This window comes from Lutra lutra, chromosome 10, assembly GCF_902655055.1.
Source record: "Lutra lutra chromosome 10, mLutLut1.2, whole genome shotgun sequence".
NCBI lineage: Eukaryota > Metazoa > Chordata > Mammalia > Carnivora > Mustelidae > Lutra > Lutra lutra.
The window spans coordinates 19,019,425-19,040,028 of record NC_062287.1 but is presented as its reverse complement, the minus strand read 5'-3'; the positions used below and the strand labels follow the sequence as shown (position 1 = coordinate 19,040,028).

General features: G+C 54.3%; 1 protein-coding gene across 12 annotated transcripts in view; it reads right to left on the bottom strand.

The window, feature by feature from the left end:
• The window catches only part of GRAMD1B (GRAM domain containing 1B), a 183,689-nt gene that overhangs the window by 16,782 nt on the left and 146,303 nt on the right, over positions 1-20,604 (bottom strand). For all 12 annotated transcript variants that reach the window (XM_047690882.1, XM_047690887.1, XM_047690874.1 and 9 more), the window contains 8 exons: positions 10,800-10,884; positions 10,261-10,364; positions 9,413-9,508; positions 8,019-8,099; positions 5,217-5,332; positions 3,313-3,469; positions 2,039-2,228; positions 358-501 (listed from right to left, as the gene is read on the bottom strand). In XM_047690882.1, coding sequence (XP_047546838.1) covers positions 358-501; positions 2,039-2,228; positions 3,313-3,469; positions 5,217-5,332; positions 8,019-8,099; positions 9,413-9,508; positions 10,261-10,364; positions 10,800-10,884 — 973 coding nt within the window. The remainder of the gene's footprint in view (positions 1-357; positions 502-2,038; positions 2,229-3,312; positions 3,470-5,216; positions 5,333-8,018; positions 8,100-9,412; positions 9,509-10,260; positions 10,365-10,799; positions 10,885-20,604) is intronic.

The following is a 20,604-nucleotide window of genomic DNA, read 5'->3' as shown; positions in this document are numbered from 1 at the left end:
CATGGCCCCTGGGCAACGTGAGGACAGCTGGAGCTCGGGGTTCCTCACCAGTAACCCCAGGGATCGCAATGCTCGCAACACGCAGCAGGCCCAAGGGTTACACGAGATGGTGTCACGTGCTTGGCATACCAGGGGGTGCCTGGCAGTAAGGGCTCGAGGCGGTTCTCTGCGAGACCATGAACCCTGAGCAGTCTTGCTCACTGGTGGGCCTTTGGGGCCTTGCACACGGTGGGCTGAGGCAAGGAGGAACACACAGGGCCCTGGGGTGGGAAGGCGGGGGCCCCGTGACCTCAGGGAGCCTGGGGAAGGAGGAAACTTGGGAAGAAGAGGGCGATGAGTGTCCTGAGAGGAACTGACCGGAGAAGCGCCGCTGCTCCATGAAGTCCCGCTGGAAGGGCGAGTCCGTGAACAGCAGGTCATAGAGCTTGTCCACGCTGAAGTTGAAGACCTCATTCACGTACTGCCGGCCACTCAGGTCCTCGTAGAAGGCCTGGACCTCCCCTGCACAGAAGAAGAGGAGAAGTAGGGAATGAGGGCTGAGGGGCAGCGGCCCCAGGGACAACCGCCAGGGTACTTCGGGGTCACGGGCCCCTGAGGAAGGGCAGCCCTCGTGGGTAGCGGCTCATGACCTCGCATCTGTCCACCTCCTCCTTCGCCAGCACGCACACAGCTCACTTGAACCAGTAGCCTTCCTTGACAAAGACGATGGGAATGTTCTTGTTTTTCCATTTTCGAGCCTTGCTAAGGAAGCTGATCTCAGATGAAGATTTAAATGAAGGAGGATTTCCTGAACCTAAAAGCTATCAGTTATCCAGAGTCTGTAAGTTAAGCATGACGGAGGACACACGGGCCTGCAACTATGGCACAGAGGCATTAAAGGGACATGGGTTCATCTGCAATGTCAGCTGGGCTGGACTGCAGGGCGACCCTCTCTAACTACATGGAGCTGGCTCCTCTTCCATAAGGCGGCCGGCCTCCCCCAGGATTTCGATGCCTGTCACTTTTCTCAGGTTTCTATCTGCTCCGGGAGAATGTGCCTGGGAGTAGAGGTGTGTTGCTAAAGTCCCGGCACCCCAAGCCCTCGGCACCCCAGAGTCCCTAATCACTGCACCTACAGAGGCTGCCGTGTGGTCTCAAGCAAGAAGCTGACATTCCTGGTACCGCTGCAGCTCAGAATCATACAGAGCCGGTGCCCATGACCGGACAGGATAAGCACAGTCGGCGGGGGGGAACGGTCACGTCTGAGTTGATGTGCGTGTTGTGCAGTACCCGACCTGTGCAATTACTGGCACTGGCCTTGCATCCTGGATGGGACTGGGGGAGCTGGCCGACAGTGAGGACACCACTCCAGGGGACCATGGGAGAGACCGTCCACAGGTGTTTAAATGAGCACTGTCTACGTACATGTGCTAGTCCTAGCCTACCCCCAAGTCCGTGGATCAACCCATTTCATCGATACTGACAATCAGGCCCCTGGGCCCCGGAATGCCAGAGGCAATGCACACCAGAACCAGGTCCTAGAACCTGACCCAATGCAGGCAGGAGTGACGTTAAGAAGTACTATCTAGAAATACTAGAGAGAAGGTCAGGTTCCAGAGTCTGAGTGACCCGGCAACACCTTTTCTCGCAGCCTGGTCTAAAAAGCCAATGCTGGTGTCACTAGAGCAAGCTTCTAGTGAGATCGCATTGTTCCAGGAAGCGGCTGACTGGCACTTTCCCGTGGCACGTAAACACTGCCTTGCCTTGCATCTCTATGAGAACAGAGGTGCCAGGCAATCTGGTCAACAAGGGGGACCTTAGTGGCAAGACCAGACTGCAGGACAACACATGACCCATTCAGTACGGACAGACAAATACGGAATGAGAAGGATCCTGCAATGGCTATCCAGAAAATGTCCGTATGCTAATGACACATGAACCCACCCTTCTACCAGAAACCCAGAGACCAACGGACTCCAGCCTCCACACAGGGACATCCTGTTAGCCTCCAAACAGAGAGAGAAAGGGCTGCTCTGCACACCCACTTTTGAACGCCCACCTTCATCGTGGGTGTCAGAAGAGTCACTGAGCTCAGTGGGGATGTCCTCGTTGTCATTGAAGTCCAGCGAAGGGGAGGTCACAGGCGCGATGATCTCAATCTTCTCCCCGATGATGTTGTCAATGGCAAGCTCCTTCTCTAGGGACCCCTCGCCCTCCAGCACCTCCTCCTCCAGGGGCAGGCCATCGAACTGGGGTGAAGACAGAGGAGTCACCCAAATAGGGCAAACTACTCCGGGTCTCCTCTCCAAAGGGAGATTAGGGACCTGGCCCAGGGAGCTCTCACGTTCACAACACAGCCCCTCAGGGGCTGGGCTGGAGTCCCGCTCTAGGGGTTTTCCCCAGCTCTGCCATGGAAGGCAGGAGAACCAAGTAGAAGGTTCTGACCTTGTATTACCATCACACAGTGCCCCAGCCCTAGAATCCAGCAGAGTCAGCTCCCGGAGCCACATCTCCCCCCTGCTACAACAGGTCGGCCTGCCTCTCACGAGCGCTCGTCTGCTAAGAGGCTCCAAATCTTCCTAAGCACTTTTTAATGTATTCTCCCCTTAGCCCTAGAAGGGAACAGAGCCAAACCTTTTTATTTTTAGGACAACCTTAGAGATAGAAAATGGAGATTAGGCACAGATGAATGACGTTTTCATTCTAAGGTCTGACCCCTGAGCCAATGGAGTATGCGTCTCCCTTCTCTGGGAATCCTTTCCAAGAATCCCCGCCCATTCTTCACCCGCCAGTGCACACCCAACACTTCCTCAGTCAAGCTCCCATCCCTTCTGGAGCCAAGTCTCAGAGAACAAAGGCCTTTCTTAATGTATTTTTATCTCTTTCGCAAAGTCTAGCACTGTGGAAAAATAAATCGGGAGCGTATACACCAGGAACTCAAAAACTAATTGTCGAATGACTGAACAGATAACAGATTACAGCCCTAGATTCACATGCAATTTTGACCTTGTATCAAGACAGTTAAAAAAAAAAAAAAAAAAAAAAGACCTGGGATAGTTCTCCATAGAGGGGCCGACCTGGAGCTGTCACACCATGAACTTGGAATGGTTTTCGTATGCTCAGAAGCCAAACAAAACCTTGTATCCAAGGCGCGGGACTACAGCATCAGAACAAGAGACCCATCGGCTCCTGGAGGCCTCCTGAATCACCTGCCACAGGGTAAGCAACCTCCCTTCTCCCCGTGTGCCCCAAGCCGGGGTGCTGGGGAGTACACTGGGCTGGGAAACACCGCCTACGGGAGGAGGGGCAGAAGAAAGGTCCTATTGCCCATACCGAGACAGGGGCCTCGCTGCTCCCTGTGGACGTCAGTGTGCTGTTGGTGATGGACTTCTTGGGGAGCTGAGGACTGGCATCCGGCTTGGTCTCGATGCTGCTTTTGGATGAGCTGTCGTTCACTTCATTCTCTTCCACGGGGATCTCCTCACAGTAGCTGAGAGAAGACAGCACAAATCCCTGTCACCTCGGCAGTCGAGACCGCTGACTATTCTAAGAACCTCACATCTGTCTACCCGTCCCCAACTATGGGCTTTCTTGCTTCTTTGCTTTAGCCAGGATCTTCCTCTAAACACCACCTCCCTGCTACACAACATTCCCGAAACCTCCTCCCCACCTTGCACTCCCCTCCCCATGTATGATTTCTGGCTCCAAAGTCACCTATTCTCTGCATACTCTCCTTAGATTTAACCCTATCCTATGACCCCAACCTATGACCATTACGTGTCTTAAACAATCTTTCTTCCATGGCATCCCATCCCATCCCAATCTCACCACTGACAGAAACACCTGGGACATTCTGAGAATACATTTTATTTCCCACACAGTGATGAGGACTGGACCCTCCACAAGTGTCCTTTGGTGATAACACCCAGATTCTGGATCCTAACTAGTGAGCTTCTTTGCCCTGGACACCGGAAGGGGAACCCTCCCTGAGAGAAGGGTGAGTGCCTATCTAGGGACACTTCAGCCTCTCCCAAGGGAGAAATCAGCCCTGTCATCAACTTCTGACTCACACTTTGCCTATCACCCCACCTGGATGCAAGACAACTCTGAGTAACCCATGACACGTCTGCTCAAGACAGGCAGATGTTCACCGAGATTAAGTGGTACCACTACTGAGGGTCACTACTCCACGCGCTTTCCCTGCTTTCCACGGCTCTGTGCTTCGCATGCCACCACCGAGCCTCCATCTACCTCCCCACCTCGAGCAAGGCTAGTACGGCTTCGAGGCCCCATCCTTCTCAACACATCAAGCATGGGATACAGCGATGCTCCCTTCTCTTAAAGCTTCCTTCCCTTGGCTCCGAGCATGCGAGCTCTCCTAGCGCTCCTCCTACCTGGCTAGATGTTCCTTCAGGATTTCTTTTGCTGCTGATTCCTCCTGCTGAGTGCTCCCAGGCCCAGTCCTCGAACTTCCTATGTTCATCCAACCATTTGTGGTTGCAGCTAATCTCCTAGCTAGCCGCTCCTAATTCCCAGTTTTAGGCACTTTGCCCACACTTCCCTGGTAAACTCCACACTCACATCCACAAATGTCTATGTGACATTTCCATTTGGCCGGCTGTCATCTCAAACCCAACTTGCCTGATCTTCCCCCAAAGTCTGGTCTGTAGCGCTGTCCATCTCGGTTTGGAACAGCCCTAGGCTTCCGGCTGATAAATCCAAGGAAACCTTAAAGCCATCTTTGGTTCCTTTCTAATCTGTCAGCAAATCCTTCAAAACAGACCTGATTCCACTTTCAAAATATATTCAGCAACGAACCACTGCCTGCCATTTCTATTGCTGTCCTCCCGGCCCAAACAACCTTCACCTCTCCTCTCAATTATTCAACAGCCTCTCAGCCTCTCAGCCCATCGCCCTTGTTCCTCCCTGGTCTATTTCCAATGCAGGAGCCAGAGCGCTCCTGTTAAAACGTTAACTCAGATCTTATCAATTACCAACTCAAAGCCTTCCTATGGCTTCCCAGCCCATTTGGAGTAAAATCCAATCGTTGCACTGGCCAAAAGGCCTTCAGGATCTGGCCCCGGCCTCTCCTCCTCCTGCTGGCCCTTTGTTCATTCTGTCCAGTCACCCACTGGCTACTCCCACTCACTCAGGCATCGCTCCCTAGGGAGGCTGCCACCACCATCCCAGGCCCTCTTGGAGGAGCTCCCTGGGCAGCTGCCCTCTGCCTTGCTCACCCCATCGTGTTGAAGTCGTCATCAGGGGGCACGTAGTCCTCATCGTCACTGGTAAGGCCCAGTTCATTCCCATAGCACTGGTGAACGAAGTGCCAGAGCTCCTTGGGGCAGAGGGGCTGCAGGGACAACAGAGGGACTCTGACCTTTCCTTCCTCGGGACCCCACGCTACACAGAGGCACTGAGCTGGACTCCCCTGGGGGTAGGAGAAGTGGACCTCCATTCTGGACTAAGTGGAGAGCAACGCCTCTTCTACTTCCCTGTACCTCCTCCCAGGGTCACATCAAGACACCAATCTTTTGCCTAAAGATACAGCTTCCAGCCAAGCCAGGAACCTGGCCCTGTTCCCACAACTCAGGTTTGCATAATGGGATCAACTGCCCCCTTAAGGATGGTAACTACCCATTTTTTGCTTCTATGGACGAGGTCAAGCACTAAGCGTGATAAATCAATGTGAATCCTGGAGCCAAAGGGATCACAGAGCTTCTGATGTGGACCTGGTCCCTGGAGGCAGTCTCCCCAAGACACAGAAACCTCCTCATACTAACGGTGACCACGCAAGCAGGCCCCACTGCTTCACAGAACGAGGTGTGACCTCGAAGGTGGCCATTCCGTCGTCGGACAGTTCCCGTGGTAGAAAGAAGCCTATGTTCTCATAATTTAAGGGGCCTCAGATGGGATGGGAGCACATCCAACCCTCTCCTGGCTACCTCAACACCTCCTTCTTTCTTCTCCACCAGAATGAGTCCGCCTACAGTTCTGGGTGCTGCTAGGCCCACGTCCTCATTTCACCACGGGCCTACGTGCCCTCCTCAAAAGCTCTGTCCTGAGAAAAGTGAGCTCCCATGGGGTTCGGATTTGTGGGAAAAGAGGCAACAGAATGTGGAAAAAACAACGACTGGATGGACATGGAGGAGTCCTCAGTTGGAAGCGAGGCAGAAGGTGGCAGGGTCAGGATGTGAGAAAGAGGGCCAGAGACTTAAGGAAAAACAGAAGGAGTCAAAACACAAAGAAATGTTATATCAAACTTAAAAAGCGGTTCCCATCAACAGATCTGATTAAGAACCTGAGAATTCTCGGAGATCAGCCTTTCCTGGTGTGGTTTAGGAAGCAGGCCGTGCTTCTGGCCTCCCAGCTGAGGAGAACTGTTCAGAATGGCACAGCCCAGGGCTCCCTCTGAGCCGAGAGGTGCTGGCCCTCACCAAGCCAGAGGGAGGCATCTCCTCCTCCTTTCTCTGGGCCCCCGCCTCCTATCTCTGGCCCTGACATAGATCATTCACCCCACTTGAGACACATTTGCCTCGCTGCCTAACCATGTCCTCCCCTTTGTCACAACTCCCCTTCTCCGTGCACTCCTCTCTGATCCATCCACCAGGCTCGGCCTGCCGGACCACAAGCAGGACGAGGACAGTCGGCGGACATCTGCTGTGTCAGAGCTTCTGTCTTATTCACAAAGGACAGTGTCTGTGAACTGAATGAAAAATCCCAACCTGCCAGTGGAGGTTCAAATACACAGTCATTTTACTATTACTGATGGCTACTAAAGGCAGAAGATCGCAGCACAGATAAGCTACCTGGATTCGGGCCAGGGCTACAGGCCTTCAGGTCAGAAGAAATTCTAAATAATAAATCTGCCCAGTTTACTTTAGATTGCTTAAGAGTCAAGGTGGATAAATATGTGTCATGTATACAATTATAACCATGTAACTTCTCTACTGTGTCTCTTGCCCTGGCTTGGGATTTCTTTCCCAACACCCACCCCGACTGGCCCAGGCATCTGAGTGGGAGTTCTTGAAGGAATGTGGCCATATCATCGCCAATATCCGTGTCCCCTCAGAGTCCCTCAGACACTCGAGTCAAATGTGGCCATATCATCAATATCCGTGTCCCCTCAGAGTCCCTCAGACACTCGAGTCAAATGTGGCCATATCATCGCCAATATCCGTGTCCCCTCAGAGTCCCTCAGACACTCGAGTTGTCAGATTAGGGGGCTTATTAACTCTATTTTTCCGTTTTCTGGATTTCTGATGCTCTGGCATCCAAGGCCTAGCTGACTGGTAAGGGAATGTCCATCCCAGGGTTAGCTAATCCCTGTTGACAGAAAACAACTCTCCGAGAAGTTCACCTTTTGTATGTCACTGGCCAATCCAAAGCCTAGACCCTCAACCCCCTTCTTTCCTAGCTCATTACAGTTGGGGCCCATGTTACCTGGCCTTAGGTACCCCAGTGACAGGCAACTAGAGACAGTCTCCATGTCCCAAGGCCTGATGGAATTATTCAAACTAGCCAATTCTAAACCTGGTTGGCCCTTACCCGGCCTCACCCAGTCCTTCCTGCAAAAGCCACAACGAAAGTTCTTATCCATGCTTTTCCCTTATGCTCTCTACCTCCTAATGGACCGTGGTCTCCTTCCCTTCCCCATGGGATCTGCAAGGTGTGACAGGCCTCTGCCTCTAGGAACCTGTGAGTATAGAAACCGATTCCTCCCTGATAGTCCTTTCCACCTCTGCAGGTCTCACAAACCCCGGCACGTTTCAGACGGTGGAACGGAAGTGCCTGAAGTCAGTGAGGGCCTCGCTCCAGGCAGCAACCAGGCGGCTCACAGAACACCACCAGGAGGAGAAGAGAGAACTCACCCAAGTCTGGGGGACTTCCAGAACCTTGATGACACACGGGCTGCTCTGGAGCCAGCCCACGTCACAGAAGCCCACTCTTGCCACGGAGCCCTCACCCCAGGGGAATGAACATTCCAGGTGGATGCGCATCCTGAGGCCGAAGGACGGAAGCAGCTGGGCAGTACTCACCTTTTCCAGGAGTGCATTCTGCCAGAGCCGGAACATCATCATGTATGTCCTGTCCCGGGCCCCAAATGACGTGAAAAAGTGCTAGATGGGAACAGAAGACAGCAAGAAGAATCCTTTAAGACTCACAATATAATGGAGGGAGACAGGGTGCTTCATCCTTTTAAGGAAAGCTGCTGACTTCCTCCCCAAATACTACAGACTCAGTTATCCACGACCATGACACCAACGTACTCTAGTGAGAGGGACCAGCCCATGGGGCCCAGGCACTTGGGACCTTCAAGTCCACGGTGGCCCTAAGTCCTTCGGTATTCACCCCTGCTTTCCAAGGCGCTTCTCCCTCTGCTGGAGGTTGTCATCTCCATAAAACAACTTTCCTCACCCACCGACTGGACCCGGGTTAAGTGGTGAGCCGTGAGCCAGACTTTGGGAAGGAGAAGACAAACCCTCTGACCCTCTCATTCGCTAATTCAACAAATATTTGAATACAGTACGTGCTGGGTATGATTTTACCTATTCGGGGTACAGTGACAATCAAAACAGAAAGGCCGGCTCTTACTGTGCTTACATGTTAGTGGGGACCCCACAGAACACGTGGGAAGGAAATGGTGGGGAACCAGATGTCCTGAACATGATCTAAATGCTGCTTCACCTCAACCACACAAAAGCTTGGAAGAGAAACTAACCGCCAATGCCTAATAAAGAGAAAGAAGCTGGTGGGATTAGGGGTCTTATGTCATCACAAGGCTGATTCATGTCGGAAACAGAATTCAAACCAAAGACCACCTGACCCAAAATCTCAAGGTTGCTGCCACTGAACTCCCCAAGTCCAAGGGCTCTGCAGTCCTGTGTTTGGCTCAGGCCTAGTCCACCCCCAGCCCTGAAGCTCTCAGTCTCCAGGTGCTGGTTAAAGGTCAAAGATCCCAATGTTTCCTCAGCCCCATATGTTACCTCCCCCATGCTGACAATCCACTTCCCACTGGACTCTGCCGATGTATAATAACAACTCATATTTGCAAAGAGCTTTACAATTCAGTGTTTTCAAATCCGTGACGTCATTTCAAGCCTTTGTCATGGGAACGACTGGCACGACGTTACGCATGAGAAAACTTAAGTGGAGAGAGGTTACATGCCACTCCCACGGTTACGGGACTCAAATTCAAGTGGTCTGGCTCTAAGTCCAGTGGACTGACCTTCCGTCCTCACCCCTGCTCAGACTCCAAACACCCCAATCCAATGGAGGTGGTCCCCACCATCTCTGTCACCTTCCCATCCCCCACCCCCATCCTCCTGGCCTCCATATTCATGCAGTTGAAGGACAGAAATACAGAAGCGGGGTGGGGGGGCTGGGGACTGGGGTGCCAGGGAGTAGAAGGTCCAAGATTAGTCTCACTTACCTTTTCAGAGTCAGTGCAAACTTGAATGGCATTGGGAATGAGGCGAGCTGTTTTCTCTTTAGTCATGGAGCAGATGTCTTTCAAACGGACCGTCAGCTGGCACCCCACAGGGACGGAGAACAGATAATAAGCAAGAAGAGACATTCACTGAGTCGGCCACGCGTGTTTACATGGCGCCCAATCAGAGGGAGGAAATCACATCTCAGTTTACTTATCTCTAAACCTGGAAGGGACCCCGTTAGACATCACCTGGTTTAGCTCCCCATTTCCCAGAAGCCATGCAGCAAGGTGGTGGCTGAGCCTTGCCTTGAGCCCAGTGTTGTCTCAGCTACTGGTCCAGGTAGCCTGCCTTCTCCCGTCTACACAGTCTGATCAATGTGCACAGCCCTATTGCTGCTTGGCACTTACATAGACAATGACGCTGGATGGAACCATAAGTCACCAGCTTATCTCTTCCTGCTTTATTTTATAAGATGAGGAGGCAGAGGAAGAATAAAGGACTAGCCTCCTGAGAAACAGCTCACTAGGTGGAAAACCTAGACAACGTTCAACCCGGCCCTGAGTGCCAAGGCCAACGCTCCTTGGACTCAACTACTCTACCTCCTGCGATGGCTTTTGCCAAATGCTTACCCCCACTTGCCAAAAGCAAATGCTTTCATGCTCTCTTCCGCACCCAAGAGGGAGGGAGGGGAAGACATGGCAGAGGAGATGTTGCCCTGAAGACTCAGGCATGTCCTTTTATGCAAAGGCGTGGGTAGAGCAGGAAGTCAACCAAAGGGGGAGGGTGGGGGCAACTTGCTCAATGCTAGCCAAGGGGACAGCCCAGGGAGAAAGCCCCAGGTCTTTACCAGAGTTTCCCAGCGGAAGATGTTGCTGTAGAAGCAGATCCAATTTTCAGAGAGGTAGAGTCGGCCCTGAAGAAGAATGTCTCTTTGGAGTGCACATGAGTAATCTGCGGTAGGATGGGGGACAGAGGAAGCATCTTCAGCGAAACACTACCAATGAGGCCCGCCATCCCTCCCACCAGCACTGCGGGAGCTCCGCTGCCTACCACTCACTAGGTGGGTGAGACACTTGAACTAGTGGCCAAGAGGGTCCCTAGCAGCTGACGTGACATTAAACACGCCATTGCTGCCTGGAGGCAGAGGGATGGAGGAGGCGGCAGAGAGGACGAGAAAATCAGAGGGAGTAGAAGCCGATAAAAGTCAACTGACACCCCTCCCCCATCCACGTTACCCCAACCCTTTACTGCTGGGCCACCTGCAGAGGGAAGAGTGGCAGTGACTCATCCTGGGCTGGGCTCTCTGCCGGGGCCATCACACACACGGTGCGCAGCCCAGATTTCCTTCCCGCTCCCACCCCCTGCTCTCGGGGTCCCCTGGCTCACCAACAATGAGACGCTCCGTGTCTGGAAGTTGCTTAAAGAGCTTTCGGAAGTCTTCATTTCTCTGCTTGTAAGTTGGGCTTAACACCTGCGCGACAATGACTGAGGTTAGCAGGTCGTCCCCAGGTTCTGTGGGGATGGGGAGGAAGACACAGCAAGAGCACCCGCTTGCAGGTTTAAAGGGCGAAGATGAGGCTCGTTATTCCACAGACCCTACGTGGCCCGGTGAGACCTAGGGGGCTTCAGCATGTATGGATAAACACCCCAGGGAGAATCAGACACTCCGAAAGGGTTTGTATCCAGTGTCCATCAATGAGAAAATATCAAACATGCTAAGCAGGGCCCTACTGGATACCAAGAAGAGAAAGGAAGGAGGGACCCCTCCAGGGAGCTCTTCCCGGGAACCCACCACGAGAGCTACTGCTGCCCTGCCTTCTGCCAGCAGGAAGTCCCACCTTGACAGCAAAACGGGGGCCTGAAAGGGCTCCCCCAGCCCCCTAGCAGGACCCACAATACGACGGTACTCAGTGCATCTCTTAGAAGCAGTGGTTATCGTCACTGACCCAGTAAGTACCTGGCTGGGTACGACATTCGCAACTGGAAAAGAAAAATCTTACAATGGAAGACTATTACGATGGGACTTGTCGATTATATCTCAGTGAAACGGGGTGGGGGAGAACTGTACTTTACCAAGACTAGATTAAACAACAACAACAACAACAACAACATCATAAAACCAGTACTAGAATAAGCACAGGAGCAGAGAATTTAAAAGCGTGTCTGGCAAGTTGGAGGCACCCCACCTTGAGGCCCTCCCCACCTTTTACAAGCCCATCTAACCCAATCCTTCCATTAGCGATGAGGAAACGAAGGCCTGAGAAGAGACCCCTGCCCAGGAGCCCCTGGGCTGGTCAGTGACAGATTTCTGCATCCCAGGTCCTCGGCTCCCCCTGAGCCACCACCAGAGCCTGTGCCCACTCAGCTTTTTGGGTGCAGACCTATCCCCACAAACTGTCTTAGCAAATCCTCCTTGGAAATTCCCTCAGTCAGCTGAACAGACAGGAAACCTGATCTAAGCTTACAATCTTAAAAAAAAAAAAAAAAAAAAAAAAAAGGGCAGCATATCCTGTGGCTGAAAGGCACCCAAGGATGACACATGAAGACGAGGGCACAACCCAGGAAGAGCCACGCATCACGACAGAGAGACACCTGTCCTCCAGCCAGGCGAGTCACTGACCGGCCTATTCATGCCAGGAGCATCCCAGACTGTCCTGATGGTGGGGACAGGTAGGTCTTGGCCATTTACACTTTGCACCCACTTCCTTGGCAATGCACCGGTATACAGCTGTGGCAGCAACACGACGTGCTTTAGTCGGTGACTTCTGGCTTCCTGCAAAGCTGAGTGGCCCGGGAGCAAGCTCGGGCTGTGGTCTGACCGCGTTCAGGGCACCCACTTGGCTAGCTGAGCTCAAAGTGGCCTGTTGGCTTTTGTGCTAGAGGCAAGGGGAATATTTCAGGAAGCTGGAGGAGAAAGGAATGGCAGGACTTCAGTTTGGGGGAGGATTTCCAGGACAGAGAGAGAAGACAGTGCTTTCAGCTATGCTGTCTATAGTTAATTTGGCTTTGAAACTTCTGTCTTGGCTGGTTTATAAAATGAGCCATCCTGGTAGTAGTCAATGCACAGCTACCTTCCCCGAAGGCACGCTGTGCTGTAGAACCCCAAAGTCACCTGCTGTATGTCTGAGCCAAGCATCAGGGCCACTGGGAGTGAATATCTAGAAGTCAACCTATCCTCTGACTTTTATGGCTATTAAAAAAAAAACCTCCAAATACCACACTTCTCTGGCCCATAGGTTGATTCCAAACTGATACCAAGATAGCCAATCCAGCCAGCACCCTGGCCTTGCAGAACACAGCCCACACAATGAAAACCCTTGCTCACCCACCTGATCGTCGCTAAGTTCCTAATTATGCCTAATCGACCCTGTACAGCTACAGCTGAGCGAACGTGAAATGAGTCATTACCACGCACCCTGCGTTACCATTAGCCCTTCACATGCATCATTTAACCGGACCACAGGCTGTTTCCCTTATCCCATTTTATACACTAGGAAGTTGAGGCACAGAAAGGTTAAGCAACTTGTCTAAAGTATGTGATTCCGAAGTGGGAGAGGAGAGCACAAACTGAAGCAGCCTGCCCCAGGGTCCCTGGTCTGAGCCACTGTTCTGTGATGGTGCCTCATGGTCTCGGTCCCAAGAGGGCAACAAGGATGCCCCAGCAGAGCACACCCTCCGAGGCGATGAGATACTCACATCCTTGGGGGCACCCACTCGTCTCTCATGCCCACGAGTGGTCTCCTCCCCGCCCCAGGGGGTGGTAATAAAGCTTCAGTGTTTCTAGATGAAAAAATTTTGGAAACGGTGCAGAACAATGTGAATGCACTTAACGCTACAGAACTGAGAAATCCTTACAAATACTTCAGATGGTTAAGTTTTAGGTTCTTTACAATTAAATTTCTTTAAAAAATAAAAAAAAAATTCTCCAGCAGGCGAGTCTTCCTATTTTTACCACGTTCCGCCATCAGTCCGAGGAGCAGCCTAGCAGATAGCCCCAGGCCCCCTCAGGTGTTAACCAGGCATCAGGCAACCAATTATCCAAGACTGGAAGTCCTCCTGTTCTCACGTGCTCTCCACATAGCTGCCTAGCCCCTGCCTCTCTCTCGCCTCCACAGAGAACTCAGGCATTGACAGAGGTGGAGGTAGGTGCCTGGCGTCTGGCCATCATCTCCCAACCAGACTGGTGGCAAACGGAGGGAGCCGCTCCTCTCCTCTCCTCCCCTCCGAACAAAGCTGTGGCCGAGGGAGAGGGAGGGCAATGCCAGCTAATCTCTCAACTCAGCCAGTTCTATCAAAACTGGCTTGGGTGCAGGAACTCCTTAACGCAGCCTTGGAGATCAGTGCCCTGATTCTCCCAGGCTGCCAGTATGGATGGCAGGCAGGCCTCTGCCTCCCAGACTCTAGAGACACGTCAGGTCGACCCCCCCCCCACCCCCATATATCCTTTTGACGCAAAAGACCTCGACCCTCTATCTCCCACCCCTGTGGTCCTAGAGCAATTTCCTCGGAAAGTGAGGCGTGGCTCACCTACTTTAATTTAAAATGGTCAGAGGATTTTGGTTCAAGGATGGTCAGGTGGGGGGGCCCTCAGGCAGCAGGAGTGAGTAGGGAATTACAGGGGTGCGGCAGAATGGTCACACGGGCCCAGAGAAGTTGGGATGCACACTCACGGCTGGGATCTCCTCAGATTCATGCCAGCAGCAGAGTTCTGCACCAACAGGTGGATCCGGAAACTTCTTCAGGTACCACTGCAAAGGCTGGCTGTCCTGCTCCAGCAGGAGGCTCAAGAGGACCCCCGACTCAGTCAAAGATTCCATCGCTACCCACGGCTCCTCCTCCCCAGGGACCCCAGCTCCTGGAGCTCTGGTTCCTGACTGTGCCCTCAGGATGAAAACAATCAGCCTCGTAACGCAGATAGGCAAACCGCTGGCTTCTCGGCAGAGGGTCTGTGTGACACTGATTGGCCTCCTTCTGTCTCCCAGAGCTCCGTTCCTAGCACGAAACCTCACAAGTGGGAGGGTGTGGTCAGCATGGCTCTTGGGACAGGCTGGCCGGCCAGTGTCCCATGGCCAGGTTCTGCTGCTTCACCCCACTTTGGCTCCCACAAGGTGGCTGGTCTTTGGGCTGAGGGTGACCCAGAGAGGATGCGGTGGGACCCCTCCTCCTGGTCAGTGTGGACAGCCACTGCGAGAGGCCAGCTGAGGCCAGAAGAGGCAGACGACACGGCAGGTGCGCAGGGCCAGCAGGAGGGCTCCGGACAGCAGGCCCCTGACGGACACGCCGCACAGGAAGAGGATGACCCCACAGCCTGGTCCAGGGGTGCACCCCGCCAATTCCTCACACCCCACTCACAGTTGGTCAGAAACTCCAGGGAGAGAATGAACTCCCGGCTTCCCAGCGCTGTCTGGCCCGTCCCAATAAGGCAATCTCTCCGCTGGGCGGGCACTGGTCCCTATGACTCATAGCCCTCTCCCAGGCAGAGCGGCCACCACTGGCTGTGGCAACAAGGCCTGTTCTCACCCCCACCCCTACACACACACCCCTTTCCTTCCCCACAACGTGCTCTCCTGAGCTGACCAGCAAACAACTTCTTTGTTAGAGCGGCCCATGGCAGTGGGGAGGCAGGGTGGGTGGGTGGGCAGGGCCAGAGTCCTACACATGCCTCAAGTTACAGGATCTGGGTGATGGTACTGGCCAACGTCCTCCAGTAACCCCTCGGCCTAGTCTGGCCTCCCCAGCAGATGTTTCCTGCAATGGAAAGTAACTGGCCAGGGCTCTGGGGGGAGGGGAGGAGGGGAAGGGAGGGGGAGGTGCCGGGGGCACGGCTGCTATGATGAAATCTGAAATTGGAGACGCTAATAGCCAGGGACTTCTCGAGCACACTCCTGTCACTGCCTCACTGGTCCACGGACCTCCCTGTGCATCGCACCAGCAGGGGGACTGGAGTTTGACTCCTCTCTCCCCAGATATACTGGTGGGGAGAAGTTGGGCAGATCACCTGGAGAAGTTGAGGTCATCAGTTCCGGGGACCCTCCCCTGCCTCCAGCACTAGCAGGAGGGGGAATCCAGGCCAAGAGGATTCCTAGGCTGCTCCTCAGACCCTGAGGGCCAACTAGCAATGCTAAGACCAGAAACTTTGGCCCCAGCGGGGGTTAAAAGGAAACAGCGCGAACTTAGGGAAGCAGAGGAATGAGAGTCAGGCCAGTGGGGCCAGGAAGGGATCTAGACAGAGAAACCGGGGCAGCAAATGCATAGCATTGGGACTGGGAAGACATGGGTCCCCAGGAAAAGTTAGACCTTTGAAACAAATGGGGCACCTGCCTCGCCCTCCACAGCGATGCTCTCCGTGTAGCGAGGGTCCCAAGCCCGAGCGTGATGAGGACTGGTGCCTCTTAGGAGACTCTGAGGTCTGAGCCAGCAGGACTCCAACATGAGCGGACTCTAAACAGAGCTAACAAATGCACTGAAAATGGAAATCCTGGGGGTGCCTGAGTGGCTCGGGGGCGAAGCATCTGACTCTTGGTTTCAGCTCAGGTCGTGATCTTGGGGTCACAAGACGGAGCCCATGTCAGGCTCTGCACTCCACAGGGAGTCTGCTTGAGATTCGCCCTCCTTCTCCCTCTGCCCCTCCCCTTCTCTCTCTCTCTAAAAATAAAGCTTAAAAAAATGGAGATTCTTGACTCCCCGAAGATTCTGACTCTGAAGAACCCAGAGTCTCCTGGTTAAATGGTGTTAGGAAGTAGACAAGGAGTCTGAATCCTTCCCCAAACTTCTCTCTCAACATCTGCACCCTGGACCCAGCCTCTCGGCCTCCACTGTTACCCATGCACAGGGTTCCTCCATCAGGTTATCATCCTCGCCAGGAGGGATCTACGCCTCAAACAGCTCTGTCTTCTACAGCAGAGCATGACCTGATGCTCAGAAACCCTTTACCAAATGTACACGTTCCTTATATCCCGCTGCTGTTCCTCTGTATACCGCGTCTGACGTGTGCACAGCCACCCAGATCCCAAGTATGCACTTCTTGGTGCTCGATCCCTGCCAACACTCCAGACCATACACTCAAGCTTCTCTGCTCCGCGTACGGCAGCCCTATCCTTTGCAGTGTGGGATGGGAACCCTGGCAGTTCCATTTTCCGGGGTGACCAGAATGCTTCTCTTCTTGGTCCATACCAGACCCCAAGATCTAGGCAGGGTATAGACCACGAAAGCTGAATTCTTCAAGTAATTCTGGAAACATTTCCATATCCCTATGGGCCTGACAGCTACAGGTACTGGGTGAGACGGAGTTAGGACACACCCAAGAGAGATAACCCCAGGGAGACAAGTCTCAGCGCTCAGCCTTTGTCTCCTACAACCCCCACAAGGGAATGGGCTGGGCAGGGCAGGGTGGCAGGCAGCTCCCGGCCTGAGGAGAGGGCATTGACCCTGAGATAAACATTAACTGGATGGCAAACACTGGGAGCTGGGACCAAATGGTACCCCCTCCCTGGGTACAACACCGGAGGGGTGGGGTCTAGGAACCCAAGAGAAAAACAGAGGGATTTTGGTGGAGTACTATACTCACCTGGGAAGAAATCAATTAAGACCTTCAAATCCTGGCCCTCCAACCGAAACCAGGTAGGGAGGAGCCAGATGTGGGGCTTGGGGCGGGGAGGGTGGCAATGATCAAAGAAAGGAGAGAGATGCAGGTGGGACAGCCTCATGCAGAAAGGTAAAGAGGGGAGTGAGATTGAGAGAATGACCTCATCATGGGAGTGGGGACCATTCTGGAGAAGGTGAAGGATGGGAGTCCGGGGAGCAGAAGTCAAGAGACTCTTCCAAGACACTGGGTAGGTAACAGTGGGGAGATGGGCAGAGCTGACGGAAGCACACGGAGCTATAGGCAGCAAGTCCTGTCTCTGAACTTCTACTTTCTATGCTGTCCCCCTAATGTCCCCATTTCATGCCCACAAGGCTTTGTTCTCTTGCTCTCAATCTCATGCCGGCAGACCTACTTGGCCATCCCACAGGACCGGCGCTATCCCTTCCTCCCCATCAAAAAAGCCAGCACCCCCATCCCGGGGCATGGAGGGGAGCTTGGGCTCCAAGTCTCTCCCAGCCTCCAGGGCCTAGGCTCCTAACTTAGGACCGCAGACAGGTTGCTTCTCTGGGCTGCCATGACGACTGACCCCCCAGGAAGGGGTGAAGCCGCTGAGGACATTTACCTGTGTCCACACAAGGCGAGGCACCAAGCGGAAGACTCCTGACCCCTTCACCCAAGATGCAAGCCTACTGCACCCAACAGGGGCCATTTCTGGGGGGCAGAATACACCCCTGCCACCCCCAACCTTGCCCTCGGCTTTCTACTGAAACTAAAGCCCTGTTTGTGCTTATCCCACCACTTCATGTCTACTGGGGCTGCGCCTCTCAAACTGGGAGGAGCCTTGATGAATAAAGCTGGGATCATCGGGTGCCTGGGTGGCTCAGTGGGTTAAGCCACTGCCTTTAGCTCAGGTCATGATCTCAGGGTGCTGGGATCGAGTCCCGCATCGGGCTCTCTGATCAGCGGGGAGCCTGCTTCCTCCTCTCTCTCTCTGCCTGCCTCTCTGCCTACTTGTGATCTCTGTCAAATAAATAAAATCTTTAAAAAAAAGGTAAAAATAAATAAATTAGTGAATATTTATCACAAATACCACCTTTGAAAGTAGAATAGTGGAATCTTGCCCCAGGAAATTACAGAAGTCTGCTCATTATCCCTATGCTTTGTGTTATTCAGGCAAGAAAAATAAACACAAGTATCAGAGGGGGGAAAAAAAAGTAAAATGTAGAAGAGAGGAAGGTAAAGGAAGGGGCTGGGGAAATGCTGGGTGAGCCTCCTTCCTAGCAGACCCAAGCTACTCAACAACCCCAGATGTTCTCTCAATGGTCAGCAGCTCCACGAGGACGCCCAGTCCGGAAGCTGACCAGGGCACGTGTGACTGTCCCGGAGCTGGGATGACAAAGCCTTTGCCTATCCACATAAGGATGGCCCCCTAGGCAGCAACCCAGCTACAGTGCTCCCCTGAGTGTCAAAGAGGGCTGTTGGCAGCGCAGAGACGGGGAGATGGGGCAACACAAAGGCCAAGTTAAGTGCCTTCTGGAAAACCGTGGATGTATTATTGGAAGGCAGTGTTAGGGAGCATGAGGCTTCTGCTCACAAGAGCACAGACACATACGGCGCACAGCACGGGGGTGTCAGCCCCCCAAGGGTGCAAGCGCTGGGAAGATTGCGGGTACCCCACACCATGGGCCCCGAGTCACGTGGCCCTGGGGAAACCCCCAGGTGGTAGCTTCCTGATCAGGGCAGGACAACGGTGCCTAGGGGAACGACCACACTCCGTCCCGTGCTGTAGACAGGCCCGCTGACAACATCCAAGCGGGCAGAGATGGGGTGACACTAGCTGTGTGGGGCAGGTAGCACCTTGCTTCCTCCGCAGACACCCAGAAGCCGGCAGTCCAGAGCCAGGGTATCGTCTCGGTCTCAGGGGGAAAGCAGGGTTTTTACAGGAGCAGCAGCCTGGGGCTACCTGAAGCCAGCTCTTCTAGGGCTCTCCCTGACACAGCAGCTGCTCCTTTCCCTCCTGCAGCTTCGGTTGGCTGGAGGTCCCCCCTGTCCCCTCTCGGCCTCCCAGAGTCTCCCTACCATTTCCCTGCCCCTCCTCCACATCACTCCGTTCTGCAACCCATCCCTGCCCGCCCCAGGCTTCCACCGAGGAAGCAGAGCAGGACCCGGGCGCATGGAAGGAGCCACATCTGCCTGCAACGTGGAAACAGCCAAGGAAAAGGGAGCCACAAGAAGACATTTCTGGATGGGCCGCCTGGAGTCTGCAAGACGCCCCAAAGCGAGAGCACGCGTCCCAGAGAGGGGGCGGCTAGGGACAGCGTTTAGTCCCTTGTGCACTTGGCCTCTATGAGTTAATGATTTGTGCCAAGTGGGGAGTCTGTCATGCTTCTGTAATTTATTTGGGGCGAGGGACGGAAGGCTGGAGGAGACACTGACCATCTGTGAGTCCCAGGAAGGCCTGGGAGACGACCTTGCATGGGGGCCCATTGCGCAATCAGGGAGGGTCTCCAGCTGCAGGGCTCAGGCAGGAAGCGGGTCTGGCCACTCTCAGCTCCTCTGCCGTCTCCCCCTTATGTGTCGCCAGAGCCCCTGAGTTCTGGGCCCTTGCGGTGACTGGCATCCATTCCTATCCCTCACTCTGCAAGGGCTCAGGGGCCCGCTGGGCCTGCGGGGGCGGAGGGAGGCCCTGAGGTGACAGAATGGGGAAGCCACGGAGGGTAAGGAAAACCTGCTGGCTGGTAGCAGAGAGGGAGGGGGAGCCAGCCCCGGAATGGAAATCAGAGAAAGGAGAGGAGGAGCCAGAGACAAAGGGCGTGGAGTCAAGGAAAGGGAAAGTGAGCTGGAACAGAAGAGCCTGACTGAGAGAAAGTGAGTGACAAGGGGGTGGGGGGACCTTCATGTCCAAATTTGGCTGTTTCAATGGTCTAACATGTCTGCAGCCACCTGTTTCCTGTTCCCTCTGGGGCATTAATTTTGCAATGCCACTCAGAGTGGTGGAGGCTTTGTCAGGCAAAGGATGCTGGAGGCCCCACATGGCTCCCAAGAAAGTGGCCCCCCCCCACTCCTCCCTCGCAGAAGCAGCTTCTGTTGCCTCCAGGATTTGAGCTCTAAGCAGCGCGGGGGCTGAAGACCACGGCAGGTCCAAAGGGAAGGGCTGGGGAACGAGGGGGCGTCGTCTGGCTTCTCCCGGACACAGGCCACCTCAGCCCACAGCTCAACCCCGTCAGGGCAGCCCTCCAGCCTCCACCTCGGGGGCGCCAGGCTCGGTGGGCAGAGCTCCCCAGGGACAGGCAGGGCCGCTGAGCAGCAAGAGGTCAGAAGCCACAGGGCTGACCAGGCATCCCTGAGCCGTGTGTGAAAATATCCCCCTACCCCACCCCACCCCACCCTAGGATCAGAAACAAGCCCTACATGAAATGCAAGCCTCCCCTCCCCCCCCCACGTGCACAGCCCCCCTGGCTCCCAGCCACCTTCTCCCCCACCCCCTCCACATGGCCATGAGGCCCCCTGGGGTACAGCCCGGCCAGGGGCAGCGGGCAGTGGTGCCTGCATAATCAAACAGACCGAGTGTGGGGGGCGCCAGGCCCCGGGCGGAACGACGACGGC